This window comes from Rhinoderma darwinii, chromosome 1 (genome assembly GCF_050947455.1).
Source record: "Rhinoderma darwinii isolate aRhiDar2 chromosome 1, aRhiDar2.hap1, whole genome shotgun sequence".
Lineage (NCBI taxonomy): Eukaryota > Metazoa > Chordata > Amphibia > Anura > Rhinodermatidae > Rhinoderma > Rhinoderma darwinii.
In genome coordinates this window covers 150,668,871-150,690,368 of record NC_134687.1, presented here as the reverse complement: position 1 = coordinate 150,690,368, position 21,498 = coordinate 150,668,871, and the positions used below count along the sequence as shown (strand labels likewise).

Here is a 21,498-nt window from a genome sequence, read left to right as displayed (position 1 = left end):
GGCACTACTTTACGCTGCCGTCACCTGGTGATGTACTGAAAGCCATGTACTGATTATTGTAGTTTAGCAGGGTTTTCGGAGGTGACAGTCCTTTTAAACTTGCAATTATGAAGTTCTAACATTTTCCAATCTCAGTACACTTGAATGACCATGATAAAAAGCAACTATATAGCGGACTTGGTTCAATGTATTGTCAGTGTCTTATTCTGATCAGAAAACAAAACAGCGGCGACAACTGCAACAAAAGTTGCTTCAAAGTTAGTGCTAAAGAATTGTGATCTTACCCAGTATCTGAGGATTGCAACAATGGTGAGCATTCATCATGAATCATTGACGCCATTGTGTCTCCCACATATGATGGAGGATGTCTAAACAGATTTTTTTCTGAAGGCCCAGAGACAAAAAAAAAAAAAAAAAAAAAAGTCATCTCAAAACATCCCAAAATGCAAGAATCAGAACTTTATACACAACAAATTTAAAGGGTTATTCTGAGGACATTGATCACATTTAAATGAACGCCTTATGGGCACACAAAGGAATTAGCATTTAGCTCTCCTGTTCTTCTCTTTGAGACGACCACCCACTATTGCATATAATAATGGTCTTTTATGGGGGCGGTCGTCTCAAAGAAATAAGTATTTAGAATGTTGGTTAAGTGTTCAATGCAAACATGAAGAAACACACAAAATTATAAAACACATCAAAATCATGTAATCGATGACACATGCAGCAAACGGTACTGTATAATGACATTTTCTATTAGTTCCCTGCATCTCGGAAGTATTGTCCTGCCCTTTACCAAGTGTGGGTTTACACCTGCGCCGGGTCATTCCGTTGTTCTGCTCCAACAGAAGAGAAGAACAAGGGAATACCAGAAGCAACGGTTCTGTTGCACCATGAACACCACAGGCGTCCGACGAAACCCATTGACTTTAATGGGTTCTTTTGAGTTGTCTGTGGTTTTACCGGGAACAATAGCGCAGCATGCTGTGCTATTGTCTCTGGTAATCTCATCCAGATCTGCAATGGAGGACCCCAATGGAGCCTCCGACGCAGATGTGAACAGAGCCTTAGCCTTGTAACACCTATACTTAATATTTAATCAGTATATTGCGGTGGTCTACTATCTGTGCCTTCCCACTTTACCCCACCCAAAACTTGTAGCACATGAAGGAAATTTTAGTTTCAGTAAAGCTGGAGACCTACAGGTTGAAGAACACTGTATAACAGAATAGTACTGTACAGTATCCCTCAGTGCCCAGCATAGTGCCACTCTCCTCCTATGTCTCCAGCTTGGCTACTTCCCCCTTCTGGCTCCCTCCCATCCTACAGTAAGTGGTATCATGCTCCCCTGCCTGACATTCATCTGTGGTGGGAAGGAAGAAGCAAGAGAAGAGATTCAAAACCCGGCAGCTGCCTCCTGTCCTCTGGCTGTCCTCCGGCTATCCTCCTCGCCTCCGGCTATCCTCCTCGCCTCCGGCTATCCTCCTCGCCTCCGGCTATCCTCCTCGCCTCCGGCTAGGCCTTGCTGTCCCACGTTACAGTTCATTTTATGGGACACATCAGCTTTGAGGAGAAGTAATGCAAGAGCTCTTCACAAAAGGAGTTCCACCAAAAAAAACTGTTCACAAAGTGTGGTCACCGGCTAGAATGAGAGGTGGTCTTTTTAAAGAGGGCCACTGTGCATAGACTAGAACATGATTGCAATCTGTCACAGAAAAATCTGGTCTTAATGGGGAGTCCTCTCAAAGTGGTTGTTTTCTGGGGAGGGTTCATTGTAATTGATTTCTGTAGATCATCGGAAAGCCCCTTTAATAGCATTCCTTAGTTCATAATGTAACATTTGGCAACAGTGCTGGTATGTGCCAAGTTATTATACTATGCTCTTTGGCCAGTAAATCAATGGCAAAAAAAAAATTCCCAAGTCAAACGATAATTCAACAAATTTCTATCTAGTTATTCTATTTTATGACGGCAGAATATAGGATTTCATAAAGCCTCATGTTAATAGAGATGCTCAAGCTATTTGTTTCTGAGGACTGTAGGTGATCTATGTAAAAATGTACTAGTCTTGGGGTCCATGCGCACACGCAGACCCTGTACAGCGTCACACAACGTTTCACAGTTCAGTAAGTACTCCGTGTGATGACTAATGGTGCCTCTATGAGGCGCTGCATTCTCCCCTAGAAGAACGCCGATATAAGACATCTGTTGAAACATAACATGATTTTTTGGTTCTTTAGAATCAGAGGCACAGTGTGGCCCCATAACACTCTCTAGGTACCAGATTAGGGATCTGTACAGCACAAATCTGTAATAGCGCAGTGTGCATGTGCTGTTGTATTAGGAGAATTGATGCCATCTGCCCAGTGGGTTTGACCAATTCCAAAAACATACAGCGTATGGGTACGCTCCTTTTAAAATATCTGAAGTGAGAATGCCTCTAGTGTTTACTACTCTGTAATCGGCACTTTGCTGTATATCTTAGGAGCTGGTTAGACCAGTCCAGTTTAAAAAAACATTTTTTTTACATCCAGTAAGTCCATAGAAGCAAACCAAAGAGTTAGCCGAAGAAGCCGATTCCCAGTGCAAATTGCTTACCTGGCTCCTGCGATTTGTCCAGCCCTGCTACTACATATCGTGCTCCTGTGGAAGGAGACAAAATGTTAAGGGCAACAGACACCTGACAGAACAGGACCATGACACCAGTGTGGACAGAGCCTAAGAAAATTTAGAGAATCCAGAGGACGGAATGTGAGAACAGTGGGGGATATAACCACACTCCACTGCCACATAACACAACTATATAAGTACAAGGACTTACCAGGTTCAATAGGAAGTTAGGCGCCATTAACAAGTGTCCAAGCGCCCCATTGTATATGAGTAACATAGCAAACTTCATTACATCATAGAAGACTTAGAGAAAGAGAAGTCATTACGCCAAAAGTATAATAAAAAATTGACAAATTTTATTAGGACATACAATACAAAATACTGATATAAAAAGTACAAAAAGGATCCGAATAAAAGAAGGAACGCAGTGTGGTGGCTTCAAGAAAAATGGAAATTTGGGGTATTGGGCCCGCCACAACACAAGTTCCCTGGCAAAGATTCGCTGTCTGATATAGGTTACAGGTGACACAGTCTAAATAATAAAATACATGCGTAGCAATAAATCGATGGTAACAGTAAAATTTACAGAGAGAGAAAATCACTCGAAGACCATATAGATCGAAAATTGCTAAGATATAGAGGATTTGTTTCCAAGATTAGTTTACACTTTATATAGAATAGAGATAGACCGGGACCAGAGTGTCATAATGAGACTAAAGTTGCCAGAGAAAGAGGTCAAATGTGCATAGCCTGTATAGATCGTTGCAGATCTGTATATAACATGGAAAGTATGAAGGGAGGCTTACCCATGAAAACAAACGTTGAAATGGCCCCACACTGCAGGCTGAAAAGTTTGCGCCCGACGCGCGTTTCGCCAATCTAGCTTCCTCAGGGGGTAGTGTATTAGGTACTGTCAATGTCATGCTTTATATATGGTTTGATTAATGGTGAGATTTAAAACTCCGGTGTCCGTCCTCCAGTTCTGGTCTATGGCGCATGCGCGGGATCCTGACTTGAGCCGCGGGATCCCTGTCGTCACGCCCGCAGTGCGCCTGCGTGCCCCAAAGGACGCATGTCCATGGAAACCAAGCAGGCACAGTGCGAGCGTGGAGACGACAGAGAGCCAGGGCGAGGCTCCCAGGTTCACTCACAGCATGCACAACCCCATCGATTTATTGCTACGCATGTATTTTATTATTTAGACTGTGTCACCTGTAACCTATATCAGACAGCGAATCTTTGCCAGGGAACTTGTGTTGTGGCGGGCCCAATACCCCAAATTTCCATTTTTCTTGAAGCCACCACACTGCGTTCCTTCTTTTATTCGGATCCTTTTTATATCAGTATTTTGTATTGTATGTCCTAATAAAATTTGTCAATTTTTTATTATACTTTTGGCGTAATGACTTCTCTTTCTCTAAGTCTTCTATAACACAACTATAGTATAGGCATAATGACGACATTTCTTGACAACTGCGCAAAGAAAAGGATCTAACTGTACAATAAAGTATTCTTGCTTGGGAGATACATAGGAAACATGTAGCATGACATCCACAGCAGCCCAGGGTAAAGTTCTTGCACCAGGTCTCAGGTGCAAAACTTTACTCTATACAACTGATAAAATGAATCTACCTGCAACTGATAAAGGGTCAGACAGCAGCAATGATTTCTAGAATGTATAATAAATATGCAGACTGAGAGCCCACAGCGATGTCCAGCATACAAGCACTTACCTTATATCGTGAGAAGGTAGAGACCGAACATCTTCAAGCTGTAGATCAGGACGTAGCGCAGTCAGGTCACATGACAATGAGTAGCTTCCGCCCTTCCGCGCCATCTTCGTTGTGGGCAAAACAAATGCTTCTTTGTCAAAAGCGACGAAATAAAGTCTTCTTATTGCTGTAATGACTCGCGTGTGTTGTTTGGGGTTTTTGTGATATTATAAAATCTCTGACTTTATTAGTGGCCGGTCACCTCACTGGGGTCAATCATAGCGAGCGCTGAGCCGCTCTGCACATGCGCCCTGTGACACCACAGTCCATTCCTCATGCTCCGGTGACAGGACTCCAGTGTGTGAGCTGCTGGTGCCTTGTGACTAGTGTTGTTTTCCCACATTTATAGCATACCCACAGGACATGTCATAAACGCCTCATAGGTGGGAATCCCACATCTGGGAACCTATGGAGAGAACGCCTGTTCACTGATTCAGTGACCATCACTAGCCACTTCCACCATTTAAAACGATAGAGAGATAGAAGTTCATAATAATAAAATGTTTCTATATAGAGAAAGCAGTCAGTTTTATGAAAAATAAGATGGTCTTGATCAATCTGCAAAACTGTTTACTGAAGTGAAAATATAGTAAAAATATACCCAAGTAGAATGGGGGAACAGCAGTGTAACAAAACCTAGGCCGAAAAAAATCCTAATATCTTGTAAAGGCATTTTGGAGAACATAAAGTAAAAACTAAGCGGCGCCATTTTCCCGCCAAATATGATAAGAATAATTTCCTACATGACCTCTAAATAGCTCCATGCTGTCCCCAGCTTAGTCAGGTGACACGTCTGAGCCTTCTTTACTGTAGGAGGGAAATAGTTCTTTACGAAGTTCTGTCCTCACAAGAAGCAGACATTTTCTCGTAGTAAGAATGATCCGTTGTATACAGAAATACATGTCGGAATCCAGCGCAAGGCTTGACTTGTACTATATGGCTGTGCCCTCCAGAAACTACAACTCCCAGCAGGCCATGCTGCATACTGTAAGGGCATGCTGACGGTTGGAGGCACGGGTTACAGCGCACTACGGTACTATGCAGCTTTTGGGAGCATTTGTGATAATAATGTACCATGTGACATTTCTCCTTCGTACGGTAACGGTGAGGTTTCAGTTCCTGTCACAAGCATATCTTCAGGACCACACATGCGCCAAGTGACGTCAGGTCATCGCCCACTCTCGCGGGTAGGGGGCAGCGTTCCAGTGAGTGAGCTTTACTCCCAGTGAGAAGCGCCTCCTGCCGGGATCGCGGCACTTGTCCGCCCGGCTCTTTCCCCTAGTATTGTGTGAGTATATACTGTGGCCCTTATGTGTCGGACGCGGGTAGCACAAAACTAGGCTGTCACCTCCTTTTTATAGGTCTTTTCACTTCCCAGCTATTGCGGTTTAGTTTTTCTTATACAGCAGCCACGATGGCACATATTTACTAATTCTCCACCTAAGTACCGCACTATGACAATGTGTGGACATGGTCCTTCAAACACCTTCATATGAGCCCTGTTTTTGTTTTGTTGGTGAATGGCTACAAACTAGTGTGTGTGTTCGTGTTCTATCGCCATGATCCCTAACTTACCCACTCCCCTCCCCCACATGTAGAGTCCCTACCTACAAGTTCCCATTCCCTACAGTATATTCTATAGAATCTTGGGTGCCACTGGTCCATATTAGGCTTTCTTCACATCTGTGTTGGGGTCCAGTTCTGACTTGCCGTCAGAGCGGGACCCCAACGCAGATGTGAACAAAGCCTTAACAGGGTGAAGTCGCGCTGTATGCTCAATTATTCTTTACAAGTGCTTTTGGTATTTTTGAGAACTGGAGGCATATATTATGCATTAAGTGGATCTGTTCTTCCCATCAGGGCCTTATCTCTGTTGCAGCCCAAATTAGTTGTCTCTTTTGCTCTATGTGTAAGGCTCTGTTCACACTGGTGTTTTTGTTCTGTTCCTTCATTTTTAAAGGAAAATGTTAATCTAATTGGGAGTAGCGTCCTTTCCATCTGAAGCTAACCGAAAGGAAAGGAGTAGCTTCCGTTCCATCAAGTTTTTGTTTTAGTCTAACCAGTATGCTTTCCTTCTGATTTAAAAAAAAAAAAAACTAAGTCCTTTAAACCAAGCTTAATATGGATATGATCAGGTGGTGTCCATAAAACGTTGACATAGCAACCAGACCAAAGCTACCCATGCACGCAAGATTAATGTTTTGGATCTAATATGTATGGGGGGCCTGTAAAAGCAGCTGTCTGGGGAAACAAAGATGGGACATATTGGATTGCAGCGTGCCGATTCTTTGATTTACTGGAAGAAAAGAGGTGTCCGGCTTCTCTCCTTCTGCGCATTGAAGTGCAGGCCTCGCTGTACCAACTGCATGTTTATTGAAAGGTCAGAAATAGATGCCTATCTGATGTGTATCTATGGTTGGCATTAAAGGGGTTTTCTAGCCAGAAAAAATTCATGGCCTATCCTCAGGATAGGCCATCAATAGTTGATGCGTCGGGGTCTGACTCCCGAGACCCCCGCAATCAGCTGTTTTGAAGGGGGTGCAGCCCACCGAACGAGTGCTGCTTCCCCTTCATTTCTTCTTGTTCACTGTGAATCATCGACACGGAGGTAGCGGAGATTCACGGGTATTGCAGCCTTTTCTCCCATTCACATCGATGGAAGAAAAGGCTGCAATACCTGTGAATCGCCGCTAAATGCATGTCGAAGATTCACAGTTAGCAAGAAGAAATGACGGGCAAGCAGCGCTCGTACAAGCGCTGCACCGCCTTCAAAATCGCTGATCGGCGGGGGTCCCGGAGTTGGACACCGAACAATCCGCTATTGATGGCCTATTCTGCAGATAGGCCATCAATTTTCGTTGGCTATGTCGACCTTTGCAACCATTTTTATATATTTCCCAATGAATTAAAAATGAAAGATAAGGCAACTTTGCAAGTCTTGATTAAAAATGTCCTAGCGTTTCTGTATATGGCTCTTATGTAGATTTATGCATCGCTATGGTAACCGACAACAAACAAACCCTGTGTAGCCTGATTCTGCTGTCATACTCTCCTCCATCTGCCCCTAATTCTTACTAACATACATTTGGTAGGTACTTTTTTATCTGAGTAGACAATAGGCTGTGTGAGAATATCATACATTGCAGTATAACTTTTGATTCATTAAGTTCTATCCGAAAATGTTCTTTGTTTACCATGCTGCTTTATTCTTTCCAGTATAAAACCAAACCAAAATATTTTCCCCCACTTTGTTTTTTATTATTTTATATGAAAGTCAATTGAGCTGTGGCTCATAGAATAGGTGCAGCTCCGCTTTTTTTTTTTTTACTGTTTCTATTTTTGTCTTGCTTGGTTTTTAGTAAACAAATAAAACCTCTTCATATAAATGCTACACTGTTGCTGCAGCCCCACAATAGCTTTTCAGTTTACATTCTGCTTAGATCAATGCAATATCTATATGCAGCCGGCTGTTTACCTTCCAGAACTTCTTCTATAATCTTTTCTATAAGTCCGCTGTAGATATTGTCCCTGCTCTATTGATATTACACAGGTCTGGATAACATTACATCGGCTCTGGGCTGGGCCATGGGAGGAGATTGGAAAGTGGGTGAAATGTGAAGGTCAGAATGTATCTGAGTGTCCGAGTCAGAGGACATTATTTACCAATTGAGTTGTAAGCGATGTTCTGAAATCTGAATCCTGCTGGTATAGCCATTATATTGAGCCATTTGCCTACTATATGTTACTTTGCGTTGTCACGTAGCTGCATGCAGTGGCACGGGATGTGTGCGCTTCCTCAGCGGTTGATATAAGAAAAGCACGTGTGACGAGGGCTGTTTTTTTCTTTGTTTTTATTGCTTTTTACTCTGCAAACGAGAACTTTCTTTAGGGGGCTTTCACATGTTACATTTTGATGCAGATTGTTTTAAGCCAGGAACGTATAAAAAAAGAGAAGTACGGACCATACCCTAAAACAGGAGCTCTCGCAAAAAAGTGATGAGCCTTCACTAATTAGTTTTAGGCTACGTGCACACCTTGCGTAATTTGGTGCATCAAAACCGCAGGTAAGAGCAGGTAAAATCTGCACCTATTAGCAAGTTTTTTTGTTTTTTTAATGCGTTTTTTACAGTTTAGTGCGGTATTATGCTGCCGATTTTGGTGCATATTTTTTTTAAACTTGTCAGATAACGATTCTGAAACGGAAACGCAAGCAAATTTGACATCTTGCAGATTTTAAAATACGCAAGGCAGGTCAATTTACGTTCGGAAAAATTCTGCACTGTGTAGATGAGATTACTTGAAATCACTTTTTTTTTTTGTTCTGGATTACGCTGCGGATTTGCTGCAGGAAAATACGCACAGCACATAGACACGTGTGCATTTGGCCTTCTATGTATTTACATATTTGATCAATCTGCTTTTTAACCTATTTTGGCCTTAATGACAAAGCATTCTTTTTTGTTTTTCCTCCCCGCCATACAAGAGTCATAACTTTTTTATTTTTATGTCCACATAGCCATATGAGGGCATGGTTTTTGTGGGACCAGTTGTGTTTTTCAAACTTACTTCCACTGTCAATTACTATAAATGTATTGTCTTTTAATTTTCAGATGTGATTTATGCAAATGGGATTGAGTAAACTGGATGTTCTCTACAGGCGGTTACTCATTACTAAATTCTTCATCCGAGGATGGGGAAAACCAGAAGACTTAAAACGGTATGTATATTGGAATATAGAGCCCGACCCACTTACTATGCTATACTAGACCCCCAACAGGTTATCTGCTTTGTCTAACAACATACCAAATGTAATTTTTAAAGCCCGAGCTTTAGTATAAAACGTCTAGCTTTAAGCCTCATTCACACGAGCGTGAATCACGTCCGTGTGCTGTGCGTTGAAACAACGCACAGCACACGGACCCATTGATTTCAATGGGGCCATTCACACATGCGTGATTTTTCACGTAGCGAGAGTCCGCTGCGTAAAACTCACTTCATGTCCTATATAGGTGCGTTATCACGCACCTACGCGCCCATTGAAGTCAATGGGTGCACATCCGTGTGCGGTGCATGATTTACACATCAATTCAATTGAAAATAATAATAAAAAATTATAAAAAAGGGTGTGCTTTGCGAGTGCGTGAATAACGCATGCCACTCGCAAAGCACACTGATGCATAACGCAAAACACACAGACCAGATTCACACGCGTTTTTCACGTGCGTGAATCTGATATGCTCGTATGAATGAGGCCTTAAGCAACATTTCTGCATTATTTTTATTTGTCCCTTCTCCCTATATTCAGCACCTATCCTCCAAGCCTATGCAATGACCTAGCTCTATTTTGCTACTTCCTATCTTCCTATTTGTATTATGAATGGTCCACTGCTGCACAGATATTGGGGGGAATTTATTTAGACTGGCGTTTCAGATGCCAGTCTTAGTCTAAAGGGCACTGGAGAACTATGCACCTAACTTATTAAGATGTGCACCAGAAAGTTAGTTTGAACTGAATATAAGAATACTGTACTGCACTACAAGTGTTGTTGGCGATTGACAATACAAGCCGTGACCGTAATAAAGGGGAAGCAGCGCTCAACGAGCGCAGCGGCCCCCTCAAAACGGCTCCCAGGAGTTTCACCACCACCGGTCAGATGTTGACCGCCTATCCTGAGGATAGGCCATCCGTTTCTTATGACTGGACAACTCCTTTAAGGCTACATCTGCGTTGGAGGCTCCGTTAGGGACCTCCGTCGCAGATCCGGGGCGAGATTACCGGAAACAACAGCGCAGCGTTCTCTGCTATTGTCTCCGGTAAAATCACGGACAGAAAGCCAACAGTACCTATTAAAATCAATGGGCTCCGGCGGTGTCTGTTGTGCAATGGAACCGTTGCTTCCGTTATTCCATTGTTCTGCTCCTCTGACAGCCGCAGGTGTGAACTTCGCCTAATCCTGTCAAAATGTTCGCTCCTGTTTTTTACCTGATCTGTCTGCTGCTGGCTCTGTGTGTATGCAGACAGACTTTGGTTATCCCTTTAGACATCTCTCCAAGGCAAACTATCTTACATGATGTGTTGGGATGCGATCTCCTGTGAGATCGCAGCGCAAACTTGCATGCATTATGTTACCTGTGATGATAGTAGGCAGGGAAGGGCAATGAATAGTTTTTTTGCAATTGCGATATCACAGGCACAAGACATTACGTGTACACATGCAATCTCTTAGGAACACATTACATGTGACATAGTTTTCCCTGACATGCAGATGTGCGATTATCTCAATTGTGTAATTGTCATGGAGTGGCCTTAAAGAGGCTCTGTCACCACATTATAAGTGCCCTATGCCCTACATAAGGAGATGGGCGCTGTAATGTAGGTGACAGTAATGCTTTTTATTTAAAAAAACGATCTGTTTTCACCACTTTATTAGCGATTTTAGATTTACACTAATGAGTTCCTTAATGCCAAAGTGGGCGTATTTTCACTTTAGACCAAGTGGGCGTGTTTTTACTTTAGACCAAGTGGGCGTTGTACAGAGGAGTGTATGACGCTGACCAATCAGCGTCATGCACTCCTCTCCATTCATTTAGTCAGCGCATAGGGATCCTTTTAGATTGCGATGTGCTGTCTTATACTAACACATTAACAATACTGAAGTGCTTAGACAGTGAATAGACATTCCACGGGATGTCTATTCACAATCTCTGCACTTCGTTATTCTGTCTGTGGTAGTCACAGTCGAGGAAGCGTGATCTCGTTGTAACCTGTCATTTACCGCGTAATCTCGCGAGATCACGCTTCCTCTGCTGTAACTACCACAGACAGAGTAACGAAGTTCAGAGATTGTGAATAGACATCCCGTGGAATGTCTATTCACTGTCTAAACACTTCAGTATTGTTAATGTGTTAGTATAAGACAGCACATAAGGATCTAACAGGATCACTTTGTGCTGTATAAATGAATGGAGAGAAGTGAATGACGCTGATTGGTCAGCATCATACACTCCTCTGTACAACGCCCACTTGGTCTAAAGTGAAAATACGCCCACCTGGGCATTAAGCAACTCATTAGCATAAATCTAAAATCGCTAATAAAGTGGTAAAAATAGATCGGTTTTTTTAATAAAAAGCACTGCGGTCACCTACATTATAGCGCCGATCTCCTTATGTAGGAGATAGGGCACTTATAATGTGGTGACAGAGCCTCTTTAAAATCAGCTGAACTGCGTAATACACAGGGAAATCTTATTACATGGCTGATAAAATTACAATATTTTGTATATTGTAATGTTCTGGCCAGGTGAACAAATTTTTTCGCCTCATTTGTGTTTTGCTGATTTGTCGCCCGTTTGGGGAATTATTCAAAGATTTGAGATTTGCTTTTGGCTTATTTATGAGGGAAATGGAATCCATTTTCTCAGTGTATTCTATCGACCAGCAATTCAGCATATTGATAAAATGGCGCAAAAGCGGAATCAATTTGTTTACCGCTACTCCTGGACAGATTTGAGCCCTTCTGCTATACAGATGTGTAGAATCATGCCCTCCTCACCGCTGGTACCTGGCTAAGTTTACACTTGAATTGTGGGAGACCGTGAAAAACAAATTCTAAAACAGATTGCTAATGGATGTGCAAATGAGGGGCAATGTTTGCTGACATTTTTGGGGGCTATTTGTTGAAATACAGAACCGTTACTTTAAAGACTATCATTATAACTTCTTTTTTTAATTTGATTATTTAAAGGATATTTGAATTTCGAAAAATTATTGGAAACCGGGAGAAATGCCAGCACCTAGTACCAAAGGATTACCCAGTGCTTATTGACAAGGTAATGCTCGGGATTCTAGAAGACTTCAAGAATCCTTACAAATGTTTGTTTACTATGGAAATTAATTCTTGCTTGTTTTTCACTTTGCTAAAGGCAGGATTGCCAACCTCCAGTTCAGTCATTTCTGGACAACTGAGCTAAAAATCACGGACAGACCAAAATTTTTTACGGACACATTACAAAATCATTGCCTCTGCACTGTACTAGGGGTGACTCACCAATCACAGCCCCAATTGTAGCTTTCCCACGCTGCAAGTGGGACTGTGATTGGTAACTCACTCACTTCACCCCCGCCACCGCTCTCTGCCTGACGTCACTCATAAGTAAAAGACGCGGCAGGGGTCTGAGTGAGGTCGGTGCTGGCCATCGCGCTCTGCCTGACGTCACTCACAAGTAAATGACGCGGCAGGGGTCTGAGAGGTCGGTGCTGGCCCGGGAGTGGACCAGTCCAGTCACCTGACCTCACATCACTGACGTGAGGTCAGGTGACTGGACTGGTCCACTCCCATTCAAGACCGTCAGTCACTTAAAGCGGCTCTGTCACCAGATTTTGCAACCCCTATCTCCTATTGCAGCAGATCGGCGCTGCAATGTAGATAAGAGTAAGGTTTTTGTTTTTTTTTAAAACGAGCATTTTTGGCCAACTTATGACCATTTTTATATTTATGCAAATGAGGCTTTCTAAAGTCCAACTGGGCGTGTATTATGTGCGTACATCGGGGCGTGTTTACTACTTTTACTAGCTGGGCGTTGTGTATAGAAGTATCATCCACTTCTCTTCGTTAACACCCAGCTTCTGGCAGTGCAGACACACAGCGTGTTCTCGAGAGATCACGCTGTGTCGTCACTCACTTCCTGCCCCAGGTCCTGCATCGTGTCGGACGAGCGAGGACACATCGGCACCAGAGGCTACAGTTGATTCTGCAGCAGCATCGGCGTTTGCAGGGAAGTAGCTACATCGACTTACCTGCAAACGCCGATGCTGCTGCAGAATCAACTGTAGCCTCTGGTGCCAATGTGTCCTCGCTCGTCCGACACGATGCAGGACCTGGGGCAGGAAGTGACGTCACAGCGTGATCTCTCGAGAACACGCTGTGTGTCTGTGCACTGCCAGAAGCTGGGTGGTAACGAAGAGAAGTGGATGATGCTGATTCGTCAGCATCATACACTTCTATTCACAACGCCCAGCTAGTAAAAGAAGTAAAAACGCCCCGATGTACATACACAATACACGCCCAGTTGGACTTTTACTTTAAACACGCCCAGTTGTACTTTAGAAAGCCTCATTTGCATAAATATAAAAATGGTCATAACTTGGCCAAAAATGCTCGTTTAAAAAAAAAAAAAACGTTACTGTAATCTACATTGCAGCGCCTATCTGCTGCAATAGGAGATAGGGGTTGCAAAATCTGGTGACAGAGCCTCTTTAACTCTGTCCGCCCACCTCCTACTCTTCCTTTGCTTGCACTGTGCATGTACGTTTTGGCGCATGCGTAGTGCAACGTTTCGGGGGATGGAGACTAAATCACGGACAGTGTTTTGTTTTTTTTCTGCCGGACACTACGGACGGCAGAAAAAAAAGACACCCGTGCTTTGCTTTTTTTTTGTGGACTGTCTGTAAAACCCTGGCTAAAGGCTCTCTTCCATGGCTTTCATTATTAATGTAATCATGACATCGATGATGTGTCCTGATGGAAGCTCTTTACTTGGGTCCAATCGCTACCTATTTTTTTTGAGAGAACTAATCCTAAAACTACTGTGAACAGAGCTTCAGCCCTAATCACTATTTTTTTCCTGGTAATGTAGCCATCCTGGACCAGTACAATATCTGTATTCTTAAGTCCTCATGCACACATCCATTGCTCGTCGTACGGCCGCTAATGACGGATCCGTGAAACGCGAACCGCACTCGGACGGCTTCCGTGTGCAGTCTGTTTCAACGGACCAAATGAACGGAATGGCCGAGACTGTTCCGTCAAAAACGGACAGGAGGAGGACCTGTTCTATTTTTGTTGGAACGGCCACACGGTCCCGTTAAAGCAATGGAAGTGTGTATGGCCCCATAGAAGTGAATGTGTCAGTGTGCTATTTGTTAAAAAAAAACCAGATAGCACCCTGAGGAAAATAACTGAAGTGGGCATGAGGCCTTGGGATAACATGGCAAGACCACATCTATTGGCAGATGTAGTTTTTTTTTTTACCTTCACGTAGTGTTTTATGCTGTAATCTTTCACATGCTGATTTCTCTGGGGCAAAATAGTGCATGGAGTTAACCTGCCTAAAAAAATCATATATACTGGAATCCAGTGTTTTGCAGGATACATAAACCTCAACTGTATGGGCAAAATGTGATGTAAACAAAGAATTAGTAACCTAATAGCTGCCCAAATGATTAACCTCAAGCTGCCATGTAAATGACAAAATAAGTAATACAGCTCCTGATCGTTTACTGTGTAGACATTTTCCCTACACTATAGCAGGTTTTCTCCATGTTTCTAAGCCAAGTACCCCCTACTTGAATAACCTCAAAGTTCTTCCAAGGCTATCAGTATACAGTGTATACTATACACAGTGTAGCACCTATTACAAGCACATTGTGAGGACAGTGTGAATAACCCCTAGAGACGTGGCAAGTACCCCCCATGGAGTACCCATACCACAGATCGAGAACCAAGGATCTACAAGATACATTCTTATTTGCGCAGCCTATCCTGTTGGTATATTACTACTATAATGCTTTAGTAGGCCATTTGTTTCGGGTTACATTCCAGCATTTTGCATCTGATATTTATGCTTTTTATTAAGGTTGAAGAACAAAATGATTGCAAGATCTTTGATGGCCATTTTACTTCACCATTGGTCCACTATGTACCAGATGTTATGCCACCTGAGACCGTAACTGCTAGGTAAGTTACTTTTTCATTAGAATGTGGACAACTTCCAGATATCTTTTTAATGTAACTTATATTTATAATCCTGTATTAGAGGGTTGTTCATTCATTGCAATAGGTGTCATGTAATACTACATTTTCCACGCCACAGCCATTGTAGGGGAATTGTGTGGCTGGCCGCAGCTTTTCTGAGCGATAACTAATCGCCAGGGTTTTCAGAATCCCCATCAGGTGCGAGCTTCTCGGAGCTGGGGCTAAGGTTTTGTTAAGACAACTCTTTTCAGCTGATTGGGCCGATGAAAGCAGAAAAGTTCTAGAAGTACCAGCTGAACATTTTTGCACGCAGAATAAACCAGTGGCCTCCAAAAAAGTGGATCTTCAATAATCCTTTCTTGGGTGAAACACAAGCAGTTATAAAGCAGTTGTCCCAGAATCGACAACTGTCTGATCTCTGCGTGCCCCACTGCTGGTATCCCCACCAATCGTGAGAACAGATGACCCAAATCCCCCGCTCCTCTTCACTGCACCCTGTCCTGGAGTGATGAGGAGCTTGAATGGAACGGCAGTCAAGCATGCGTCCGCCGCTCTATTCAATGTCTATAAGAATGACAAACAGCCGAGCACTGTACTCCGCTGTTTTCGTCACTCCCACAGACTTTCAATAGAACAGCAGCGCACATGCTTGACCGCTGCTCCATTCAATGTCCTCCTTACTGCAGTCGAGCAGGGGGGAGGAATAGGTGGTTCAGGACCAGTGTTTTAGCCATCGGTAGGGGTCCCAGCATTGGGGCCCCCAGCAATCAGATAATTTTAACCTAACTTGTGGATAGGTAATAATTATTGATTCTGGGACTACCTCTTTAACGACTCCATGTACATTAGCTCAATGTCGGTGGGACCTCTCGACTCTGCTGACAGATGATGTTGGTGGGGGGGGGGGGGGGAAATCCAGCATTTTGAATTTCAATACCCAATACTTTTGTTCTCAGGGGAAATAAGCCGCCGCCAGAAGTGTTTGGGAGCAGCTTGCTCCCACTGCCCATTAAAGGTCATTGCATCTGAAGATCTTTTTGGATAGCGGTTTGTCTGACAGCTATTAACCCCTTCCAGCTTTGAGCAACTTTTGACCTTCCTGACAGAGCCTCATTTTTCAAATCTGACATGTTTCACTTTATGTGGTAATAACTTCGGAATGCTTTCACCTATCCAAGCGATTCTGAGATTGTTTTCTCGTGACACATTGGACTTTATGTTACTGGCAAAATTTGCTCGAATTGCAGAAATTCATATTTAATCATTTATTTATTTTTTGTAACACAGAAGGTTTTACCAGAAAAATGCAACTCCATGTTTATTGCCCAGATTCTGCAGTTTTTAGAAATATCCCACATGTGGCCCTAGTGTGCTAATGGACTGAAGCACCGGCCTCAGAAGCAAAGGAGCACCTAGTGGATCTTGGGGCCTCCTTTATATTAGAAAATATTTTAGGCACCATGTCCGGTTTGAAGGGCTCTTGCGGTGCCAAAACAGTGGAAATCCCCCAACAGTGACCCCATTTGAGAAACTAGACCCCTAAAGGAAATTATCTAGGGGTATAGTGAGCATTTTGACCCCACAGGTTTATTGCAGAAATTATTGGAAGTAGGCCTGAAAATTAAAATCGACATTCTTTCAAAGAAAATATAGCTTTAGCTAATTTTTTCTCATTTCCATAAGGACTAAAGGAGAAAAAGTACCGCCACATTTGTAAAGCAATTTTTCCCGATTTAAAACAACACCCCACATGTAGTCCTAAATGGCTGTTTGGACACACGGCAGGGCTTAGAAGGGAAAGAGGGCCATTTGGCTTTTGGAGCTCAAATTTAGCAGGAACGGTTTGCGGAGGCCATGTCACATTTGCAAAGCCCCCGAAGGGACAAAACCGTGGAATCCTCCCACAAGTGACCCCATTTTGGAAGCTACACCCCTCAAGGTATTCACCTAGGGGTGTAGTGAGAATTTTGACCCAACAGATGTTTCATAGATTTTATTAGGATTGGGCAGTGAAAATAAAAAAAAAATCCTTTTTCTTCAATAAGAGCTTTAGCTCAAATTTTTTTATTTTCTCAATAAATAAAAAAAGAACTACAACGTTTGTAAAGCAATTTCTCCTGAGTATGGCTATACCCGATATGCGGTCATAAACTGCTGTTTGGGCACACAGTAGGGCTCAGAAGGGAAGGAGTGCCATTTGGCTTTTGGAGTACAGATTTTGCTGGATTGGTTTCTGGTTGCTATGTCGCATTTGCAAAGCCCCTGTGGGACCAAAACCGTGGAAACACCCCCACAAGTGACCCTATTTTGGAAACTACGCCCCTCAAGGTATTCACCTAGGGGTGTAGCGAGCATTTTAACCCCGCAGGTGTTTTGCAGAAATTAGTGTGCACTCAATGTTGCAGAGTGAAAATTTTATTTTTTCCATAGATATGCCTATATGTGGTGCCCAGCTTGTGCCACCATAACAAGACAGCTCTCTAATTATTATGCTGTGTTTCCCAGTTTTAGAAACACCCTACATGTGGCCCTAATCTTTTGCCTGGACATTTGACAGGGCTCAGGACTGAAAGAGTACCATGCGAAATTGGGGCCTAATCTTACACAGTATTGGTTCACAATTGCAGAGGCTCTGATGTGAAATAATAAAAGAAACCGCTGAGAAGTGACCCCATTTTGGAAACTACACCCCTCAAGGCATTTATCAAGGGGTGTAGTGAGCATTTTCACCCCACGTGTCTTTTCCATAACTGATTGCGCTGTGGATGGTGCAAAGGAAAAATTTACCCTAGATGTGACATTTCAGTGGGAAGTATGTAGTGCCCCGCTCGTGTTACTGGAGACACACACCCCAACCCCAAAAATTGTTAAAAGTGCTCTCCCAGGCATGGCGATGCCATATATGTGGAAGTAAACTGCTGTTTGGGAAAGCTGTAGGGCTCAGAAGGGAAGTAGCACCAATTCTCTTATGGAGCGTGGATTTTGCTTGGTAGTAGTTTTGTTTGGAGTTTTACTGGTGTTTAAGTTTATAATGTGGGGCAGATGTAAGCCGGGCAGAGTATATTAGGGGCATAGTCATGGTATAATAATGGGGTAAACAATAAAATTAATCCATACATATTTGTTACGCTGTGAAGCAATCCTTTCTTCACAGGCCGGTGTGGCACTGATAAATGGTGTCCTTTCTTATCCCCCTTTTGGGCCACACTCCGCACCTTTGCAGTTTGGGGAATATTGCTGTTAAGTTTTGTCCTGGTATAATACGGGCGCCCTCGCTTCCAGTAGATATATTTAAGTCCTCCCCTTCCTGGTTCCCTAATTTTAGGGCCTTGATAAATCGCCTCTTGAAACAGAAGAAATTTTCCCCTTGGAGCTGCACAACTGCATATTTTTCTTTCCTGACTTATTGGAGCCTTAACTAATTTAATTTTTTCATGGACTAAGTGGTATGAGGGCTGTTTTTTTGCGGGACGAGCTGTAGTTATTATTGGTACCATTTTGGGGTACATGCAACTTTTTGATCACTTGTTATCCTTTTTTTTGTGAGGCAAAGTAATCAAAAAACAGTAATTCTCCCATAGTTTTTTTTTAATTTTAAATTTTTTTTTATACAGCCTTCACCATGTGTTATAAGCTACATGTTAACTTTATTCTGCGGGTCAGTACGATTCCGGCGATACCTCATTTCTAGCACTTTTTTATGTTTTACAACTTTTTGCACAATAAAATTACTTTTGTAAAGAAAGTATTTTTTCTGTTGCCAAGTTGTGAGAACCATAACTTTTTAATTTTTTCGTCGACTGAGCTGTATGAGGGCTTGTTTTTTGCGAGACGAGCTATAGTTTTTATAGGTACCATTTTTGGATATGTGCGACTTTTTGATCACCTTTTTATTTCAATTTTTGGAAGACAAAGTGACCAAAAAAAAGCAATTCTGGCATTATTTTTTAGGTTGTTTTTTTTTACGGAGTTCACTGCGAGGGACAAATAACATAATATTTTTATAGTTCAGGTCGTTATGGAGTTCACTGAAGTAACAATAAAGTAAAAAATACCTTTTAATTAGTAACTAGTTAAAAACAGGGGTAACACACCACTGTGACATAAGCCCCACCGTGATTGTTAAAAAACGTATTAAACAAAAAACACTGAGTCATTGTGATACATCTAACTCGGTGTTTATAACAATATTATGTCTGGAAACAGCATATATCCAGGGCACATCAGTAGTACAATCCCAAAATAAAGCACAGGCGTCCGAATAGATCGGGTCTCCTAGTGCTGGGTGTAACACGATATGACTATCCCCAATGCAAACATTCCATAAACAGTACAACGACCCTACGCGTTTCAGGTACTCATCCTCAGGGGTCCGTATAATGGTAACTCTGGCCTTCACACCAGCGATAGAATCCTTTAACAGCAGATATTCTGCTGTGCGTCACGGCAAAGATGCACGTATTGATGTCAACGGCATACTTCATTGCAGGCGCTACGTTACTATAAACGCTAAACTCCACCCCTCGTATTCTAGCGGCAAACATGAACTGACCAATCCCCACACCCTCACGATTAGTGACACCTGCCCATGTGACCCCCCGCCGTCAGCTGACAACCAGGGGTCATCATCGGCCGCATCAAACCGCACGCGCAGGCGCAGTAGAAGTCAGGGACAATTCGCCCAGACTGCCAAAATAGGAGAAGGTAAGCGCTACACGATAATGGATTGTAAGTAAATCTCGCGGGACAGTTAAACACCGCAAGTAGGCTACCTCACAAAGCAACTAAAAATGTAATTAATCACATGTAGGGTGGAAGGAAATACGATCCCTCATGACAAGGGGGACCGAGAGACGATCGCCGTTAAAAAACGGCAGACCAATAGGGCCATCTCAAACCTACATGTGTTAGGCAAAAATGAACTCACCCACCCCCTGGGCAACCCAAGGGAGATAGGTCGTCCATACGGAGTGTTAAATAAAACATGTATAATTAGTCTGCTCATTTAAACCTGCTGGATGTATGCATTCCAGTCTGTGGATCCATTGTGCTTCTTTGCGTAAAATCAGGTTATCCCAATCACCTCCTCTTTTGGGGGGTCTAACAAGTTCAATAGCTTGAAACTTTAAACATGCTGCCTGGCCTTGGTGTTTGGCATGCACATGCTTAGATATTGGGGTGTCCCTATCATGGACAATATCTCCAACATGCTCCCTAATACGGCGACGAAATTGTCGTGCTGTTTTTCCCACATAGTTAAGGGGGCATGGACATGTGATTAGGTAGACCACTCCCGCAGTCTTGCAATTGACATAATCCCGAATAGTGTATTGTTTCTGTGTGGTGACGCTAGTGAAGCTATTACCTTTAAAAATGAAATCACAGGCTTTACAACTACCACACCTAAAGGTGCCTGGTATTTGTCTGTCCAGCCACGTGCCCCTAGGTGAAATGGGGTCAAAACAGCTGTGCATGACTCTGTCCCTTATATTTTTCCCTCTCCGATAGGTGACAGACGGCCTCTGTGTGATTTGATCTACCAGATCTGTATCAGAACTGAGAATACGCCAATACCTATTCAGTATCTGCATAATATCATTTTGTTTGGAATCATAGGTACCTATGAGTCTTGTGACCTGTTCTTCTTTCCGTTTTTTAGGGACCAGAAGACATTGCCTATCAGCATCCCTTGCTCCCTCATAGGCCTTCCTGATAACCCTCTCGGGGAAACCTCTGTCCTTCAATCTTGTTTTGAGCTCCTTGGCCTGGAACTCAAAATCACCCATAGAACTACAATTCCTACGTACTCTCATAAATTGGCCTTTTGGTATGCCACTTTTGAGGGAATGGGGATGACAGCTATTCCATTGCAGGAAACTATTTGTTGCTGTTTCTTTCAGGTCGTTATGGTTTTATTTTTTTACAATAATAAGTGACTTGATGAGAGAAAAAGGCGATTGTGTTTTATGTTATTACTTTTCCTTTTTTTTTTTTTACACTTTTCTTTCGTCCCACTAGGGTAATTGACGGTCCAACTGTTTGATTGATGTTCTAATACATTGCACTACCTATGTAGTGCAATGTATTAGAACTGTCAGTTATTCACTGACAGCAAGCCGATCAGGCTCTAGCTCCGGTCGGGGCCTAATCGGCTTCCGTAATGGCAGACAAGGCCATTGTTAGGCCTCATGTTACCATAGTAGCAGTTTGCAGCCTTGCCATCGCATGACAGGCTGACTATTTGCTACAAACCACTTTGATGCAGCGATCGCATTGGATCGCTTCATCGAAGGGGTTAATGGCAGGAATCGGGACTAGCTCTTGTTCCTGACAGCGCCGTATATATACGGCGGATGTCG

General features: G+C 42.9%; 2 protein-coding genes across 7 annotated transcripts in view; one reads left to right on the top strand and one right to left on the bottom strand.

Annotated features, from left to right (window-relative positions):
• The window catches only part of MFSD8 (major facilitator superfamily domain containing 8), a 31,942-nt gene extending 26,415 nt beyond the window's left edge, over positions 1-5,527 (bottom strand). For 2 of the 5 annotated variants that reach the window (XM_075860460.1, XM_075860458.1), the window contains exons 1-3: positions 4,347-5,522; positions 2,602-2,646; positions 285-384 (exon numbers count right to left, since the gene is read on the bottom strand). In XM_075860460.1, the coding sequence (XP_075716575.1) occupies positions 285-324 (40 nt within the window). In that variant the 5' untranslated portion in view covers positions 325-384; positions 2,602-2,646; positions 4,347-5,522. Of the gene's footprint in view, positions 1-284; positions 385-2,601; positions 2,647-4,346 lie in introns of those variants that run through there. The other 3 variants (XM_075860462.1, XM_075860459.1, XM_075860461.1) reach the window with 3 other exon arrangements.
• Positions 5,528-5,542: 15 nt separating this feature from the next.
• ABHD18 (abhydrolase domain containing 18) overlaps positions 5,543-21,498 on the top strand; it is a 33,522-nt gene continuing 17,566 nt past the window's right edge. The window contains exons 1-4 of one of the 2 annotated variants that reach the window (XM_075860463.1): positions 5,543-5,673; positions 8,996-9,102; positions 12,131-12,215; positions 15,021-15,121. In XM_075860463.1, the coding sequence (XP_075716578.1) occupies positions 9,005-9,102; positions 12,131-12,215; positions 15,021-15,121 (284 nt within the window). In that variant the 5' untranslated portion in view covers positions 5,543-5,673; positions 8,996-9,004. Of the gene's footprint in view, positions 5,674-8,099; positions 8,450-8,995; positions 9,103-12,130; positions 12,216-15,020; positions 15,122-21,498 lie in introns of those variants that run through there. The other variant, XM_075860464.1, reaches the window with a different exon arrangement.